The sequence below is a fragment of the Belonocnema kinseyi genome, chromosome 7, assembly GCF_010883055.1.
Source record: "Belonocnema kinseyi isolate 2016_QV_RU_SX_M_011 chromosome 7, B_treatae_v1, whole genome shotgun sequence".
Taxonomy (NCBI): Eukaryota; Metazoa; Arthropoda; class Insecta; order Hymenoptera; family Cynipidae; genus Belonocnema; species Belonocnema kinseyi.
Window position 1 is genome coordinate 68,533,782 of NC_046663.1, and position 20,345 is coordinate 68,554,126.

Below are 20,345 nucleotides of genomic sequence, written 5' to 3' on the forward strand. Positions count from 1 at the left end.
GAGGGAGCTCTTCTTAATATTTTGACACCAAAATCATGTCGATACACCTTACCGACTGCGAGTAAAGCCACCCACGCTTTAACTTGACAGACTGTAACTCCCCACAGAATTCGCAAACCGGTGGACGCAAGGGAAGACGATTTCCTCTGCCGTAAGAGAGCAAGAGAGAGAGAGAGAGAGGAGTTTCCATAGTGGGAGAAATGAAAGAAGAGGGAAACCCTTATTTTTACTCCTCTTAAATTCCTTAAGGCCCTTAACTCCCTCAGGCTGATCAGGAAAGCGACGACTTCTCCTGTTGTTATTAGCTTTTTTGAAAGGCAAACACGCTTAGACAGGGGTGGAATTGAATTTGACTAACTGGCACCATAGTTAACGACTGTGCTAGGCCTAGGCAAATCATCCATCCCCAAAATAGTACTCCCTCCAGGAAAGAGGTCCCTCCGTCGACCTCTACCCATAGAGTATAATTGGGAATCACCCTGGGTCCTACTATTCCCCAGGCCGGTAGAGTTTCTGAAAAAGGACATTGCACTTGGCTGACAGACTCACCTATCGAAATTTTATTAGGTGGGTAAATATTCGAAGGAGACGCAATCTTAGAGTCAGATGCAAAAAATCATCAGAAGAAAAAGTGACAGCTAAGGAAGGTTTATGTAAAGTGGGTAGTTTAGGTGTTAAAGGGAGCGAAAAAAAGGTATCTAGTTTCGTGGGAATTGTGAGCAATAAACAGTCATTATTGAAGCAGGCGAAATTATCTGCTTGACACACACGCTGACAATGATTGTACTTATCGTGGCATCACAGAAATAGACGCGAAAGTGTTTAGCCGACAAAATTACACACCCACATTCCAGGGGAATCACACAATAAACCGTAAGCATGAAAGCATGGGAAGTCTTCCAAAATCTCCGTGGGATTGAGTAAGCGTACAGAAAGTGACAGATAAATCAGAAAATTATGGCTGCAAAAAACAGTCCCGTTCCAAAACTAAGCCGTGACGTCACAGGAACAGAGGTATACCGAGCTCAGGTAGCAGCAAAAGGCAAGATAAACAGTAAACCGTGTTTACTCGGTGAGAAACATGAACGAATCCTAGGGAGGCTGCCGAATGGCAAAGTGGGTGAAGATCACTTTGAAATTTAAAAAGTAGAACGTCATTTACTCTGCGATAGGTAAGCCTAGGACCTGAGAAGCATATTCTTAGAACGTTGATAACAGCGAAAACCATCGAGATCCAAAAACACTTGATGAAGGTGGCCGCATTCGGAGTACTGCCTTAAAAATAAACGCATGGATGTTGCACAGATAGGCTTTATAGCTTGAGCACCATTAGGGGGGGGGGGCTCAGCCCCCTCCCACCCACATTAAAACGAACTAACTAGAACAATATTTATGCATTAAATTAAATTAGGAAACAATATTTCGTTTATTTTACTGTTCAGAATTTCATGTACATCATTGAAATTATTAAGAGATAGAAGTGTCAAAATCATACCATTGACCAAATCTAATAATTGACTAATCGACTAATTTCGTGATATTTTTTTTCTATAAGAATATTTTAATTCTGTGAATTCCCATTATAGCAAGGTACGCCCCAGAAACGTTCCCGAAACGTATAAAATGTCCGCAGCTTTGGCACTGTTCCAGTGAAATGTAAGATATAGGCAAATGTGGATGTAATTTGTTAGTTATGAGTACCGCATATCCTACACTATAATGTGATATCTATATTATAAATTGACATCGGTTTTGAACTATCTTTTAGGTTTAACGCAACATTTATTAATAATAATAACAATAAAGGAAATTGTTGTTTGGAACGTTCCTCGAAAGCTCCCAAACGGCGGACATTTTACACGTTCCGAAGGTTCCCGCGGAACATTCCAGGAACGTTCCGTGCTATTTAGGTCAAGTATTGAACCTACCTGACTTGCGTAATGATTTCGGTCTTTAGAACGAAAGGTCGAAAGTAAATTTGACATTTTTCATAGAAGGATCTCTTTTCCTTTATTTAATTATAGATAAAAAGCTTGGGTTTTTTTTAGTGACATCAGATAAAAAAATTTCATTTACGAAATAAGATATAAATTTAAGTGCTCCGGTTCACTCAATGAAGATCACGCACGTATGCTGAAGTTCTACGAATTATTTTTACCAATAAAAATTGTAATTGTATTTTTTAATGTCAAGGTTATTAAACAAAGGAACCCAAGTTATCTTTCTAGCCTGAAAAAATCTCAAAGAAAGCGCTCCTCTATGAAAAAAGTTAAATTTATTTTTAACTTACATTTTCAAATATTTATTTAAAAATATATATATATGTATGGCAATGCTAAGGGCATGAAACTCCCTATAAAATATAAACTAGGCAAAATTGATTTTGTGGCCATTATAAAAATTACTAATCGCTGGAAAAGGAAATTTTTACTAAAATTCAAAAAATTCGGACTTTTTTTTAATTTCAGTAACCTGAGTTTCCTGGCACACGAGGCTATTGTATCCATTCATTTAAAATTAAAAATATTATATAGACAGAACAAATGGTACTGTTTTGTCGAAAAAGACGAAATAAGAATTTTATTAATATGTTGACGTGCTCTTCGTTTACCACATTGCTCAGGCGTGAATACAGTGAAGTATTTCGACAGGGTGGGGAGGGGAATATGAAAATTGTATACACATAGATTGTATAAACAGGATCGATTGCATTTTTTACAAATTACATGTAATTATGAAATTGCATATTTTATCATTTTTCTCCATTCCCCAGTGGAAACAAAAAACGTAAAGGTTTTATTGTGCTTGTTTGATTCTAGCACAAAATATCTGTCGATTGAAGATGACTTCCTGGAACAGTAGAGTAAAGGCCGCGGAGGTTAGGTACTCCAATTTTCTACATGACAACATTCATGCACTATTTATTCCAGTTTTTCCACGTAAAAACCAACACCGTTTACATATTACCCGACTGAGCCTTTTTTACTACAACAAAAAACCTCGAGCCGTGTAACGAAACTGTAACCTGTCAGAACATTTTTTTCTAAACTTTATTAGGGATTTAAGGTACACATCCCAGTAATCGTGATCTTCGTTCCAATAATCGTGATGCCAACTTTCTTGCTTTTTATTTGACTTGAATTTATTAAAATTCCATTGGTTAGAATAAAATGCTGAAAATAAATAGGGTTTATCATGAAATGATACTTCTAACATATTTTTTAACAATCTATTCAAATTATAATTAAGTTTCACGATTATTGGCACCATCGCGATTAGTAGGACGTGTATCTTATAGCATGCAATTTTGAATTTGAAACTTTTCACGTGAAACATTGAAATATTTCGTGTTCAGTTACGTATGTTTCATGTCATTAGGTGGAAGGGAAGAAAAATTATTTTCCGCATTCGCGATCTTATTATTTATTTGACTAGCTTTTTACAAATGAAAAATAATATCCTCTAAATTTGAGCAAAATCCGTTAATATTTAAGGGTCGCACAAAAACCATTAACTTTTCACTTTGTTTAAAAATTTACGATTATTATTAGAAAACAAATTAGTAAACTATACACTTGAAAAAATACGCATTATTTAATTAATTATAAAAGTGGGACGATGGTCGTGGGGACTAAAGCGTAGGCTTTGGCCCCACTCCTTCGGTTTGCGGGTTCGATTCCCGCCTCGCACTCTGGAAGAGTCTCGGTGGCCCATGCGGTGAACACTAGCCTAGCAAGGGAGTTGTTCATCTCCGGAGAGTCGTGGGACCGGTACCTCTAGAGAAAAAGGTTTTCTCTAAGTACTTAAGGCTGTTGCTCTTGGTGGTTCGGAACCCACCTTAAAAACTGTAGGTCCCCCTTCCACCACCAAGTAAGTGTGTGGAGGGTGTGTAAAGGAATAGAGAAGGTGTAAGAAAATGTAAACCCTTAGGGGACACATTAGAAAAAAAAAACAATTAATTATAAAATTATTTAAATATATTATTTCACTGTTATCATTTATTAAGACACTCGTCACGTCTACAAAGTACGATGATAAATCGCAATATTAAGTCAAATTCAAATTTGGCATATTGGTTTTTCTTTTGGGGACTCATAAGAGTGGCTTAAAGTTATTCAGCATCAAAGTTCATTATTTATTCTTATTCTCTTAGGAATTCTGAACCAGAAATACGGAATTATTTGTAACAGTGGGGGACTGTGGCGCCGGAGTGCGTGATATGCTCGGGTCCGAGCTCTACAAAAATTCAAATTTAATATATGAAAAAGAGCTTTTTTTATACAAATTATTAATACAATTTTATAGTTCATTCGTAAAATAAAGTCAAAGTGTCAGTTATTCAGCTCGAAAAGGAAAAAATTAATATATTCAGTATGGTCTTTTTTTTGCATAGTTTTGAATTTCACAAACATAACATTATTGTTTACTGAAAGAACGTTTTAAAAGTTACATTTTTCCAAAAAATTTCGACTTTTTTATAGCGCAAACTAAAAACCATCATATTTTCAAAAAAAACTGTTTTGGAGAAAAATCGTCTTCTTTTTTTTTATTGATTTGAACTCTTTTTTATTAAAATCTTATCGGTTGAAGTTTCTTCTCTTTAGATGAAAAGGACCCCGCACCAAATACATGATAAAAAAGGTCCCAGTGGAATTTTCAAAGTTTTTGATATTTTTTATTTTATGTTCTCCTGATCAAAAAATCCTTATGTAAAAAACTAATTATTAACAGTTTTTACGCTTCGATGATTTAAAAGTCAGATTTTAATACATATTTTTACCTGTGGAGTGGAATATACCACAGACTTTTTTCCACCCTTTGCATTGCTCTCGTACAATTTAGTGCAGAAAAAGAATTGCATGGACGATCAATGCGATGTAATTGCGTTGGAAGTGATAAACACTAAGTGTTCCGGCGATGCACTAAGCATTTAGGCAACGCGCAAGATGTTCATATAATTGCATGTTATCTAGTTTCAAACGCGAAATTCGATTTCTATTATCAAGAGGCGTTTGTTTGTCTGAATCGGTGCTAGAAGTAGGTAATTCACACACGCATGACAAACACTATACTATCGATGGAAAATTCTCCTTTCGTGCCAACGCTTCCATCAACACAACGCTAAGCGCTTGATAAAAGCAGCAACGCTGAGAGTTTACTTTGTTGTCTGAGTGCTTTTATTAAACGCTTAGCCTTGAAGGTAGGATGGAAGCGTTGACACAAAAGGAGAATTCTGTAAAAGATGCTTTAGAGTGCTTGATACAAACAGGTCGATCAGTGCCAAATTGCAACGCTGGGTATCGATTCTTTTGTCTAGCCATTCAACTTAAATGCTTTGGGAAGAATTCAGGATGCAATCTTTCCATCGATAGTATAGCGTTTGTCATGTGTTTGTGAACTAGCTATTTCTAGCACTGATTCAGACAACCAAACGCCTCTTGATAATAGAAATCGAATTTCGCGTTTGAGACTAGATAACATGCAATTAAATGAACATCTTGCGCGTTGCCTAAATGCTTAGCGCATCGCTGGAACACTTAGCGCTTATCACTTCCACCGCAATTACATCGCATTGTTCGTCCGTGCAATTCTTTTTCTGCATAAACTTGCACGAGATTAATGCAAAGATTGGAAAAAAATTCTGTGATAAATATGATAAACTGTTTATAATTTAAGTTTTCGCAATAAGAATTTTTTTATCAGGAGAGCATAAATTTTAAAAAATCAAAAAATTTAAAAATTATAGTGGGATCTTTTTTACCATGTATTTAGTGCGGGGTCCTATATCTTTTATTTTTGTTTGTTTTATTTTTGGTTGAGACTGATCTTTTTTTTAAATCACATCATTTGTTTAAAATTCGTCCTGTTTGGTTGAATATAACGGCTTTTAATTTAAAAATTTTTTTTGGTTCAAACATCAACAATTACGTTTTAAGTTATTTGTTGAAGATTCACCTCTTTGGTTTAAAATAAACTATTTTGGATGAACCATTTGGATGAAAATTCATCTCTTTCGGTTTAAAATTAATCTTGATGCCTAACAATTAATTTTTTTGGTTGATAAAACATCTTTTAGGCGAAAATTTAACTAATTTAAAAAAATACGTTTTTCTTTTCTTTAATATGAATCATTTCAGTTGAAAATTTATTAACTTAAATATGTATTTCAAAATTGCATTAACAATTTATTTGCTTTGTTAACATTTTTTTCAAAATTAATTTTTTAGTTGAAAACTCGACTTTTTGGAAGAAAATTAGTCTTTTTGTTTGAAAATGCATCCTTTGGTGTAAAAATTCATTATTTTTGGTTGAAAATTTAAGCATCTCTTTCAAACTTCCTTTTCCTTGGATCAAATTAATTTTTAACTGAAAAATGAACTATTTCTATTTTATTGCAATTTTTTGTTCTCATTGAAAATTAATGTTTGGACATGAAATGTAAGTATCTAATTTAAAATAAGTTTTTCGTTTGTTGAAATCTAAGTGTTTTTTATTTAATATTAAAATATTTTTCGTTGGAATATCAACTATTCAACTTTTCGTTAGAAATTGTTTCTTTTCAAAGTTGTACTACTTTTTCTTAAAAAGTAATTTCTGTCAAAAATCCATCTCTTTGGCTGAAAATACAACTATTCTGATGAAAAATTCGCTTTTTTGGTTGAAATGAAGTTTTTAACGCAACATTTAACTGTTCCATTTTTTATTGAAAATGTTTTCTTTTTTAGTTCAAAATTCATTTCTTTTGTTGCAAAACATATATATAGCTGGAGATTTTATTTTTTTTTTATCTGAAAATTTCACTATTCCATTTATGGTAGAAAGTTAATTCTTTTAGTTAAAGGTTTAACAATTTTGTCAAAAACTCGTTATATTATAGTAGAAAATTTACCTTTGTTAATTAAAGCTTCAAATATTTAGTTTGAAATTTATGTATTTTCTTGAAAATTTGCCTTTCTAGTAGTAACTTAATCTTCTTGTTTGAAAATTTATCATTTTGATTTAAAATTTAACGATTTCATTTTTGTTTTAAAATTGAAATGTCACTTTTGTTACAAAATTTATCTTTATTAGTTGAAAATTCTACTTTTAGGTAAGAAAAACACATTGTTAACAAAACACGTATTTTGATTTTTTCAGCAAACAATAATCTTATGTTTGTAAAATTCTGAACTACGCAAGAAAAAGTGACCACTAATTAAAATAATTAATTTTTCCCCTTTAAACTGAATGACTTATTCTTTTACTTTATTTTCCAAACGAACTATAAACTTTTATTGATAATTTTTATAAAGAAATCTATTTTTGATTTATTAAATGTAAATTTTCGCAGAAGTCGGGTCCAACTGACATCACAACATGAAATGCCTCATTTTTATTTTATTTGTTTGAATTTTCCCGCCGCCGTATTTGAAACATTGAAATGTTTCAAGAGAACCCGAATGTTCCATGAAACTTTTCATGATCGGACCAAATCCAAAGTTTCATGGTTACCTTACATCCCGAAACGTTATCGTCAGATGAAATCTAAACAAAAACAGGATCGCGTATCTGGGCCCACAGTTGGAACTGAAAGAGACAAAGATCGAGAAGAATAAGGACGATGAGAATTGAAAATAAATAACCTAGTTGACGTTTGGAAATAGATGCGTTAAATGGATCTGATCAGACAGATCGGATACATGCATTGACAGAATTATTTACTCTTTCTAATCCAAATAGGTTAGAAATGGAAAATAATACGGAGATTATGGAAATCATCCTTTGGGGCGACGAACCGGCAAAAGAAACGACCCTGGAAGACGTGGTGGGAAGTATGAAAAGTAATGCGAATCTACAGGTTATCGAACTGAGCGATCGAAAATGTAAGATGGCGCTTCTTCGACAGTTGAAGCTCGATTCGCCCCCGAGCGACCATCTACATGGCAATGAAAATTCGCAAACAACCAGTGACTATAATTTTAAGAAAAATATGCAAACCTACGCTCTGCCGCCGGGTACTGTTTTGATAAAACAGGATAATAAAAGCAACTTTCACCACGGGATTATGAATCAGCGGAAACCACCGTCAGAATTGCCGGAAACCACCAGGAGCGGCAACAGAGCTCCCGTTTCCTCAATGGAAAATGCGAAACGAGTTCAGCGACCGATACGGAACAAAAAGTATATTTTATTTTTACTTATATTTTCTTTAATATTGATTTTAATTGATTCAAGAAAATTTTAACTTATATTACAAAATTTTTCTGTAAATGTTTTTTATGTGTTGAATAATTTTAAAGTTAAACTCTTTTTTTTAAACTGCATTTCATTTTAATTTTTAACAATATTTTGAACTCGTATAATTGTTCATGCAATTTAATTTTATTTTACAGAAAAAATGTATTTATTGCAAAAACACAAATATTTGTTCCGTAACTTTCAAGTTGAGAAAACAAATAATAAGTTGTTGTGCATTTTAATCAATATATCAAATTTTTAAATATATTTATGTGCTTGCCTGGTTTAGGGATTTTAAAGGTTTTATATAAAAGTATTAAAATAACAATTGGATACTATTTTACGTAATAATGCATTTCTTATTAATTTTTGAAATTAATAAAATAATAAGTGTCTTATAAATTATAAGTAATATTATCAGTATTTTTTTTTCTCAATTAACTTATCTGATTATTTAGTAATATATTGAAGTTGTTTTCTATGTTGAACAATTAACTCTTAAACCTGGAAATCTCCATGAATTTATTGTAAACTTTAGAAACCTGGAAGACACCTTGGATTTTTGACGAGAACCTTGAATTTGACTTTGTTTTGCTTTTAAAACAGCAATTTTATTGAAATCCCAAGATTAATTTAAATATTTTAGTCTATTATGAAAAAACGTCTCATTAAAAAAAAATCGTGATTCTGAAAACTTTTTTATTTATCAAGATATAATTTATATTTTGTTCATTACAGGATATAAATAAAGGAATTTCAAGGAACTTTTTGTAGACTCTACCAATTATTTTATAGATTGCAAAAACAGACTATGATATTGTGAACAATTTTATACGTTTTTAATTTTTTATCTGCCAATATAGAAAATTGAATTATACATCTTGGTGTGGTATTCAACTTACAAATTATAAAAATTATTAGTTGAAAATTTCGATACTAATTTATTTTGAGAATTAGAATGTTTTATGGTCATACAATGGATTTTTCGAGGGGTTGAGTACTCGTTTTTTTATTGTACACCAGATTTCAGAAGGCTACAAAGTATTTCTAAAGATTTGAAAATACTTCAAACATTTAAAAATATTTTAAATATTCTTAACAGTGCACAAAGATTTCACGGATGACAACGATTTAAACAAGGCGTGCACACCAGATTTCATTAAAGATTGTACAACAATTTCACAAAAATTTTGAAGATTTAAGGGATTTAAAAAAATATGAAAGATATAAAACGATTTCAAATTTCAAAGATTTCATGAAGAGTACGGGTAAACAATATTTCCATTTTTTTAGAGGAGTTCATAAGATATCACAGAGATTCTTAATATTCCAGTGATTTCAAATGAATATACAGGATTTTAGAAAGACTGCAAATATTTCAAATATTCCAATGGTATTCCAAAACACCTTATATGAAGGATTTCAAAACATTTCAAAGATTTTAAATGATTTAAATATCTTTATAAAGATTTAACAACGATATAACAAGAGATTTCACAAATATTTAAAAACATTTATAATGATTTCAACGATTTGAAAAAATATCACACAAATTTGAAAGATTTCAAAACATTTCCAAGGTCTTAAACAATATAAATTTTTTTAGAAGATTTAAAAAGATATAACGATTTCAAACATTCGACCGATTACAAAAGAATAAAAAAGATTTCCGAAAGGTTTCACAAATATTTCAGAAGAATTTCTAAACATTCAAAAGATCTTGAATGATTTCAAAAGGTTTCAACAATTTTAAGTAGATTTCAAACGAAGAGAAAAAATGTCGCGAACAAATATTGAAGAAAGATTTCAAACAATTTTACAAACATTTGCAAAATTTCAAGGATTTCAACAAGGAGACGGCAATATAGATTTAAAAGATTACAAAACATTTTAAAGATCTTAAGCAATATCAAATTTTTGTAGATGATTTCAAAAGATTTAACAACTATTTTAAACGAATAGTTTCAAAAAATTCATAAGGTTTTTGAAAGATTTAAAAAAATTACAAAAGGATCTCAAGGGTTTTATAGATTTTACGAAAACTTTAAAAAGTTCCAAAAGATTTCTCAAAGATTTCACAGAAATTTCAAGCTTTCACGACGGTTTATAATGCTTCAAAAATGTCAAGTAATTCACCAAGCTTTCAATGATTTCAAAGGATTTACAAAGATTAAAAAATATTCCTAATTATTTCACCAAGATGAGTTATGTTCGAAAAAAATTAATAATTTGTTTATTTATGATTCTGCTATATCTAGAAATAGTTTGCCAGTAAAAAAATGAAATAGCTCATTCATTTGCAAGTATAACAAACATTTACTTCATTATTTGATGTGAAAAATATAGACTTGGAAAAATTAATTTCTTGGCCTCGAAAAGACCTTGAATTTTGTTCCCTGAAGTGTTATTCCACCTAGATTTTTTTTTGGTGTAAATAAACTTCCGCAAATAGTGTGCATCAACCATAATTATTTTTAAAAATTTATTCAATTTTAGATTTTCATATTTTCATTTATTTTTACAGATTAGCGGAAGTTCGCCGAAATCCGACTAGGGTATCAAAGAAAAATTTAGATGAGGATTTCGTGAATCCAAGGCAAAGATTGCTTTCAGCGAAAAGAAAAGAAAATTTCACAAATTCAGAGGCAGCTAAACGAGTGAAATTGTCATCTACACCTTACATGAATACCAGATCCGTAACTCGCAAACTTTATACTGTTGGTGCCACTTATCAAGCTCCAACTATTCAGGATGCAATGGAATGGAAGGAGTGGCCAGTTCATGGAATGCACGAAAGACCTGTTTTTCATCCACAGGTAATTAAAAATCCGTTTTACATTCTCAAAAAATGTTATTCAGTTTGCAATTCAAAATAACCCAAATTTAAAAAAAGCTAAGCTGAATCATTTAAAATCGAAAAAATTCTAAATTTAAGCATTCAAAGTCAAAGAGTAAAAATCTATACACAAATATGTTTATATGGTGTCCAGTGATCTAGTGGACCGGGAAACCGGAAAAATTCAGGAATTTTATTTGGAATCGGGAATTTTGTTCTTCTATTTTTTTTCCCGATGAAATGTTTATTCGATAAGAGTTATTTTTTCTTTTAAGTAGGTTGTAACCTATCAAAATTCTCAAGAAGAAAAGAAGGTAAAGGCCCCTTGTCAATTATTTAAGTAGATATTGCAAAAATAAAGAAAATTTTTAATTTTCTAAAAATTTAAATCAAATAGGACATAAGGTAAATATCTGAGTAATCTTAATTCTAGTCTTATTGCTTTTAATTCAATTCGAATGAATTTAATTTCCATTTGCTGCCATAAAGCGCTAAAAATAAATTTTAGAAATTTGCGAGAAAGAAGTTGTAGAAATTGAAAAAAAAATTTCAGTAAAGCTATAATGAAAATTAAATAATTATATTTTTTTAATAATTAATATTTTCCAACATTTTTGTTGCAAGTTTAAATATATTGCATCATGCAATAAAAAATTTCCATAAAAAACTGTGCTCCAAGAAAAACCCGGGAATTTCAAATTACTGGATAATAATAATAATAATCAATGAAATGTCCTTAAATAACAAATTAAAAAAATTAAGAACATAAAAGACAATCTTGAAGTCAAATTTCAAGTAAATGATGAAAACTAAAAACTCAAGCTTTAGAAATTTAGTCAGTTTAATTTTCGAGTACTCACAATTGTAGAATCTTAAATTATAACTAACTTTTCTCTTTTGTATTAAACTTACATTCCTTTAAAAAAATTATAACGTATTTTTTATTATAATTTTAAATAATAATATAAAAAATCGAACAATTTTAAATAGAGGTATTCGAAATTAAAAAATTTTAAATTATAGAAACACATGTTTAAAATCGAGCAATATCAAACTGTAGCTTTGCAGATTAAACAATAATTTCACAGTGAAACAGGTTGTAATCGGGAAAAGCCAAAAAAAAATTTTACCAGAAATATTATAATATTATTATAATAATAATTCTTTTTATATAAATTCTTATGGATTCATTAATTAGAACTTTAAATAACAAAATAAAACGAAGAATCGAAAAATTCCAAATGGAAGCATTCGAAATCAAAGAATGTAAAAATATAGAAAAGTATCTTCAAAATGCAATAATTTAAAAATTTAGCTATTCATATTAAAAAAGAATTACAAATTAAAAGATTTGAAATACAAAATTTCTAAAAATAAAGAATATAAATCCGAGCAATTTAAACGTAAAATTCTAAGCGTTTTTGTCAAATAAATAATACGTCTACAAGGATGAATTATTTAACGTAAGATTTTTACCACATAATCTAAGGGGCCGTACATAAAGTACGTAACGTATTTTTGCCCCATCCCTTTTTTCTACTGTACTTAATTTATATTTTCCATAAATAATATGATATATAATCAGTAATTCTTCAAAAAATAACTACATTTTCAACCTGAAAAGATGAATTCTAAAACAAAGTCTAAAAATTGATATTTTAACCAAAAAAGGTGAAATTTCACTTTTAAAAATTAATTTTATGACCAAAAAGACGAATTATCAACAAATAAAAAATTTTCAGTCATGAAAGAAAAAAATACTTTACCCAAATTGTTGAATCTTCTTGCCAAAAAGACGAATTTTTAACCAAAAAATATATATTTTCATAAAACAGTTAAATTTTAACCAAAGACATAAGTCCCTATTTAAAAAGAACTTCAACAAATAATTTCATTTTTTACGCACGCAGTTGAATTTTTAATTAAAAAAGATAAGTTTTCAACAAAATAGTAAAACTTTCAAACAAAGACGTGAATTTTCCACTAAAAATATGAATCTTTGACAGCAAATTATTTTTTAAGAAAGTGGTTGTAATTAAATAGTTAAATTCTGAAGTAAAGAAGAATCATTTTCAATCAAACAGTTGCGTTTTCGTCTATGAAAGACAAAATTTCTACTAAAAGAGATAAACTTTTTGAACAAGAAGTAAATTCCCTACGAAAATACTTGCATTTTCAACCCGAAAAGACGAATTTTTAAAAAATAGTTGAATTTTTAACCAAATGTGATAATTTTTTAACATATAAAAAAATATATTTGAATTTTCATACGAAAAAATGTTTATTTGTATTTTCAACAGGAAAGTATAAGTTTTAAATAAGAAGCAAATTTTCTACGAAGATAATTGAATTTTCAACAAAACGTTTGAATTTCCAACCAAAAAGGATAAATTTATAACAAAATTGTTTAATTATCAATCAAATAGTTACATTTTGATCGAAGAAGGATGCAGTTTATGCTGAAATAGATAAATTTTTAAATTATAAAGACAAATTTTGAAAAATAAAACAGTTGAATTCTCATCCAAAAAAGATTTTATTTCACTTTTAGACTCTGCTATTTGAATTTTAAACAAGTTAATTTTCTATGAAATAGTTGGATTTTCAAAAAAAAAAAAAAAAAATTTGAATGTTTTCCTTGACTATTAATAATTAAAGACCAGAATTTTAAACATGTAATATTTTTAATGTAAAATTTTAGATTTGTATCAAAGAAGGATGCAGTTTCTGCTGAAATAGATGAATTTTTAAATTATAAAGACCAATTTTGAAAAATAAAACTGTTGAATTCTCATCCAAAAAAGATTTTATTTCAGTTTTAGACGCCGCGATTTGAATTTTGCACAAGTTAATTTTCTATGAAATAGTTGGATTTAAAAAAAAAGCATTTGAATGTTTTCTTTGACTATTAACAATTAAAGGCCAAAATTTTTAACTTGTAATATTTTTAACGTGAAATTTAAAATTTTTATCAAAGAAGGATGCAGTTTCTGCTGAAATAGATGAATTTTTAAATTATAAAGACAAATTTTTAAAAATAAAACAGTTGAATTCTCATCCAAAAAAGACTTTATTTCACTTTTACACACCAAAATATGAATTTTAAACAAGTTAATTTTCTATGAAATAGTTGGATATTCAAAAAAAAAACATTTGAATGTTTTCCTTGACTATTAATGATTAAAGACCAGAATTTTAAACTTGTAATATTTTCAACGTAAAATTTTAGATTTTTATCAAAGAAGGATGCAGTTTCTGTTGAAATAGATGAATTTTTAAATTATAAAGACAAATTTTCAATAAGAAAAGACAGTTGAATTCTCATCCCAAAAAGGTTTTAGTTCACTTTTCAACACCGAAATATTAATTTAAAATAAAGCGTTAATTTTCGAGGAAATAGTTACATTTAAAAAAAAAATATTTGAATATTTTTCCATGCGCCATTAATAATCCAAGGCCAGAATCTGAAACTTTTAATATTTTTAAACTTGAATCTTTTATACACGAAATAAAACAATATCAAATTGAAATTGAAAAATTTTTAATTTGTTCTAATTGGCTGTTATTGAAAGTTCTAGAAATCCCCTTATTTTTACAACATTTTTTAAAAGTATATTATATATTATATACTTGCTGTTTTTCTTGCGCCTGTAAAATGCAATACTCTGATTGTTGTGTATGCCTGGCTGCAATCACGTGACCTAGTCGCTTAGAGGAATATACAATATGATAATATAATGCAATAGTAAATATTCATAATAATATGTAATTATCATTTTTCAATAATATATAATATATTTAAACTCTGCCTTAAAATTTTGATGGTAAGTTTCAAAAAAGATGAAAACCTCCTTACCAACACTGATGAGGATATCGGTATTCGATATTCGATATTGTAATTGCATTATATATTTTTGAACAATTATAATTACATATCATTATTATTTATTTTTATTATTGTATTATATTAAATATTCCTCGTAATCAACGAAGACGCGTATGCTGATTTTTATTATGTTAATTGAAAATAAACCGGTTGTCTGCAGCCAGAAATACACGGTAGCCAAAGTGTTGCATTCTATAGGCGTAAAGAAACACTTAATTTTCAATTACTTTAGATTATATGGTAGAAGCCTCTCATTAAACAATTCATCGTTGTGGACGTACCATGCATGTATATAAAAACATTAGAAATTTAGTGAATTTTCCTTTAAAGTGCTCACAGTTTAAAAATATTAAATTTTACCTAAATTTTCTTTTATATGTATATTAAACTTAGATTCCTTTAAAAAAATGACTACGATTTTTTTATTATAATTTTGAGAAAAAGGAGTTAATAAAAAAGAAGAATCGAAAAATTTCAATAGGAGGCGTTTCTAATGAAAGAATTAAAAAATATTGAAAAACATGTTCAAAATTAAGACTTTCAAATTTTACCTTTGCATTTTTAAATTTTAAATTATAACTAACTTTTGTCTTATGTATTAAACATAAATTCATTAAAGAAAATTATAATTTATTTATTAATTATAATTTTAAATAAAAATATAAAATAAAACAAAAAATCGAGAAATTATAAACGGAAGCATTCAAAATGAAAGCATAAAAGCATAGAAACACATACTTAAAATTGAACAATGTCGAAAGTGCAGCTTTTCAGATTAAAAAAAATTTTAATCCTTGAAACAAAAATAGTTGAAATTCAAGAATTCAAATGCGAACATTTCAAATACAACATTTCAAGAAGATGAGGCCTTGTTAACACTCAAGCTTTTAAAATTCAGTAAGTTTATTTTTAATGAGCTCATAATTAAAAATTTGGAATTATACCTAATTTTTCCCTTTTTAATTAAACTTACATTCCTTTTTAAAAATTCATTATATATTTCTGTTCATAATTTATCTTTAAAAAATAGTAAATAAAAAAAGAATCGTTACACTTAAATTAGAAGCAGTTGAGATGAAAGAATGTAAGAATATAGAAAAAACTTGTTTAAAACGTAACAATTTCAAATTAGCTTTGCAAATTAAACTACTGTTGATTACAATTTTTATAAAAATAAATTACTAAAAAAGAAGAATCAAAGCGTTTCAAATATTCTTATTTTAGCTCAATTTTAAATTTCACCTTTTCAGGTTAAACAATAATTAGATGCAAATAAGAAGTCTTAAAATACAACTTTTTAAAATTCAATACTGTGAATACAAAAATTTTTTATTTAATTTCCAAGTTCTCATTTTTTAAATTGTAAACTATTACTCAATTTTTTATGATTAAACTTATATTAATTAAGAAAATTATAATTGATTTATTCATAATGATTTTAAATCACAAAATAAAATGAAACAAAGAATTTTTAAGAGCTCCTAATTAAAGATTTGTAATTATACCTAGTTTTTTCTCACTAATTAAACTCACATTCTTTTTAAAAATTTCCAGATACCTTTTAAAAAATCGTAACACTTGAATTAGAGGCATTAATTGCAAAGTAAAAAACATGAAATAAAAACATTCCAAAAATCAAGCATATAAATGTAAACATATGTAATGTAAATTCCAAGTTCCGCAATGAAAATTTAAAACTTAAACTTCATAATTTCAATTAATTTATTCTTGAAATGTTTACAATTTTTTTATTTTTAAATTGTACCTAACTTTTTTCTTTTGTTTTCTTTTTCGATTAAAAAATAATTACAAATTTAAAATCTTAAAATACAACATTTTAAAATTCAAGACTGTAAATAAGAAAAATTGAAATTACACTATTACTAAATTTTTTGTTATTATTAAACCTCAAGTCATTAAAAAAAATTAGAATTGATTTATTCCTTATAATTTTAAATAACAAGATAAAACAAAGAATCGAAAAATTCTGAATGAAAGTATTCGATCAGGGTACCCCCCCCCCCCCCAGTTGGGGTAGGAACCGCTACTTTTCATACATGGTGTGTGCGCCCCTGCATTTGATTTGAAAGCATGGAAACATAGAAATACATGTTTAAAATGTAGCAATTTTGATGTATAACTTTTCAGATTAAACATTAATCAAAAATTCAAAACTTTGGAATAAGAAGCAAAATCAATCAATTTAATTTTCAAGAGCTCGTAATTTAAAGATTTGAAATTATATCTTATTTTGACCTTATTTATTAAATTTACTATCCTTTTAAAAAATTCCTCATAGAATTTTTTATTATATATATTTTTTTAAAAAGAAAATGAAAAAAATTGTAATACTTAAATTAGAAGCAGTCAATATGAAAGAATGTAAAAATATAGAAAAACATTTTTAAAACGTAAAAATTTCAAAGTTTATCTTTTAAAATCAAATAACAATTATAAATTTAAAAACTTGAAATAAAAGATTTCCAAAAATCAAGAATATAAATGTAAAAAAATGTAATAAAAATTCCAATTTATTAAATTCAATCAATTTAATTCTCAAATTCTTGCAACTTAAAAATTATAAACTGTATCTAACTTTTCTCTTATGTTTTAAACCTATTTTTTAATTCCGAAGAGATTTGTTGATTATAATTTTTGATAAAAAATAAGGTAAAACAATGGATCGAAATATTAGATTCAGATTGAACAATAATTACAAATTAAATGCCTTGAAATAACAAATTTTCAAGGCTTAAGAATATAAAAGTGAACAATTTTTAAATAAAATTCCAATTTGATGAGGAAGACATGAACAGTGCTTTAGAAATTGAAGACATATTTTCAAGCGTTCACATTGGTAGAATTTTAAGTCATACCTAATTTTTCTTTTAAATATTAAACGTGCATTACTTTTAAAAAACTTTAGTGGTTTGTTGATTATAATTTGCATAAAGTTTTTAAAAAATTATTGGAAGAAAGTGAATTTTATCTAAACTATGAATAACAACTTATTTTTCAGGTTGGTCTCGGAGTTGAATGCATCGGTCGATTCTTCAAGAGTTTAGATGGTCACTCCTATTGTGAAATCAAGGAAGAATCAGAAGTTGAAGTAATTTCTGTGGACCCACACAAGCAGATTTCAGATTCCCTCGATTCAAAAAAGCTGAAAAGAAAGAAAATTAGAAAACTAGGCTTCCATGTGAATGGTGAATCATCTGGAAAGGATATCAAGAATTTTGAAACTTGTATGCACACCAGTTTGCATTCAGTTCTCGCTTATTGCGCTCAAGTTTCAAAACCTACGTATCAAACACCAATTAAGGAAAGAATAGAAGACCCAAAAATTAATTCTTGCTTTAAAGAAAACAAAGAAGAATTTCAGAAAGATGCTGACTTGAAAAATGAGATTGGATCTAGGGATAGAGTTGATAAAATAACTCCTAATAAAACAGATTCTAATAAGACAAAAAGCTTTCCTCTCATGATGAGCAAGGAGCAAAATTTAACTATAGAAAATGAAGTCTCACCTTTGAAAATAAGCAATTCTAAACTTCTGAATCTAGTTTCTCGATTGGAACCAAAAAAATGTTTAATCACACCCCGAAATTCTTGGAATCTATCGATGAATTTGCAAACTAGTCACTCAAAATTGCAGGATGTCATTCGAGGATCTTCGAAGAATGCTCTGATCGTTATTAAAACGCAAGAACCAAAAAAGGAAAATCCCAAGCCTCCGATTCCGACCAATGAACCATTGTTGAAGTCCACTGCAAGCGATTTAAATTTCGAACTCGGAAAATTGGACGATTCGGCAATCAGCGATGAAACTTTAATGGAGATGTCTTCCATCTACGAGAAGCTTCTTCCAACCGAGGAAGCGAATTCCAGTCCAGAAAATGTGCCTAAATCTTGGCCAGTCGAAGCGGTCGATTCTGAGTCGAAAAATTCCGCGAAACGAAAGGAATTCACGGATAGTGATCGAAATAAAAATCAGACCTCGGAAATAGCGAAGATTTTGTCTGAATATATTCAGAGTATTAATAAAGTGCCTGAGTCGCAAAATTGCGTTCTCCAGAATGAAAATAATAGCAAAAACCTGATTAGGCGCAATGATCAAAGAAAGTGGGAAGAAAAATTGAAAGTCGTCGAAAATGAAAGTCTTCCGAAATCTAGAGTGTTGCCGAGCAACAAAGAGTATTTTGTGGATATTGCAAATATTGTAAGGAATAAAATAGAGGTGCAGGAAGTGCTCGATTTGTCGACCGTAAAGTCCAAAGAAGAAAGGACACATAAAGAAATGACTGAAAGTATAGATGTTGAGTTTTTGAAAAATTTATTAGAGAATACGGCAGTTTTGTATTGTGCAGCTACTGGAGTTCGTCAAGAAAATCTCGCTAATTATATAGATAATCTAGATGCAGAACAGAGTGTAGGATGGCTCAAAGATCAAAAATCTTAATGCCCGAGAGCTAGTCAATATTTATTTAAGTTTTTTTATATTTAAAACTCTGTTTTTCTTTCAGAAGTTGGCTGACAAACTTTAGTTTTTTTGTTATTGATTTTCTAAGCGAGGATAAATTCAGATTCCGTTTTAAAATTATTAGTACATATTTTAAATAAACATCACCAAAGTTACCTGGAACTTTAAGAGCTTTAAGAGATGTTAAGTTTCAAATAAATATATATTAAATTTAATTATGAAAAATATCAAATTTATGAAAATTTGTTATTTCTTTAAATTTTTAAGTGAACAAATCGGTGTGTGGGTGCGTTGTTTTTGTTTTTAAAAATGTCTTAAAGTACGTGCTTCTATTTTTCCAATAAATGTACGTTCATGCTAAACCAGTACTTGATTTTTTTAATAATCGAAAAAAGATGTTTTAATATTTAAAAAAAATTCAGTTATTGTAAATCTAAAATACTTTCAAAACAATTTTGATTTATCGAATTTCTTTTTTTTTTCAAAATTCGATGATTTTTCCTTGACTAATTTTTCATTTCCTTTGATCATTAATATTCCAATACCACCATTTTAGTCTTGTAATATTTTTAACATTAAATCTTCTATAAACGAAATAATACAGTATTTAAGATGCGAATTAAAAATTTAAAATCGATTAATTTATTTAAAACAAAAAATGTTTTTTCTACTATACAGGATTACTTTTTAAAAAAATACTTGAATTTTTACACTAAATAATTAAATTTTTAACATAATAGTTGAATTTTTATTATAAAAAGATAAATTCCCAATAAAAAAGTGCCATTGTTTATATTTCAATAGAAAAAGATGGAATCTATAAAAAAACAAGAATTTTGAAACCAAAAAGACGAATTATCTCTACAATGAAATTTCAAACCAACAAAATTACTTTTCTTTTGCTAAAAAGGAGATTTTTTAACTAA

The 20,345-nt window shown here is 28.4% G+C and overlaps 2 protein-coding genes across 2 annotated transcripts in view; one reads left to right on the forward strand and one right to left on the reverse strand.

Moving 5' to 3' along the window:
• LOC117176485 overlaps window positions 1-19,687 on the forward strand; it is a 51,777-nt gene extending 32,090 nt beyond the window's left edge. Inside the window, exons 7-9 of the mRNA XM_033366737.1 lie at window positions 7,633-8,160; window positions 10,742-11,033; window positions 17,959-19,687. Coding sequence (XP_033222628.1) covers window positions 7,633-8,160; window positions 10,742-11,033; window positions 17,959-19,398 — 2,260 coding nt within the window. The 3' untranslated portion in view covers window positions 19,399-19,687. The remainder of the gene's footprint in view (window positions 1-7,632; window positions 8,161-10,741; window positions 11,034-17,958) is intronic.
• Window positions 17,602-20,345, reverse strand: part of LOC117177189 (retinoid-inducible serine carboxypeptidase-like) — a 37,159-nt gene continuing 34,415 nt past the window's right edge. The window contains exon 10 of the mRNA XM_033367717.1: window positions 17,602-18,102. The gene's annotated coding sequence lies outside the window, so the exon portion shown is untranslated. The remainder of the gene's footprint in view (window positions 18,103-20,345) is intronic.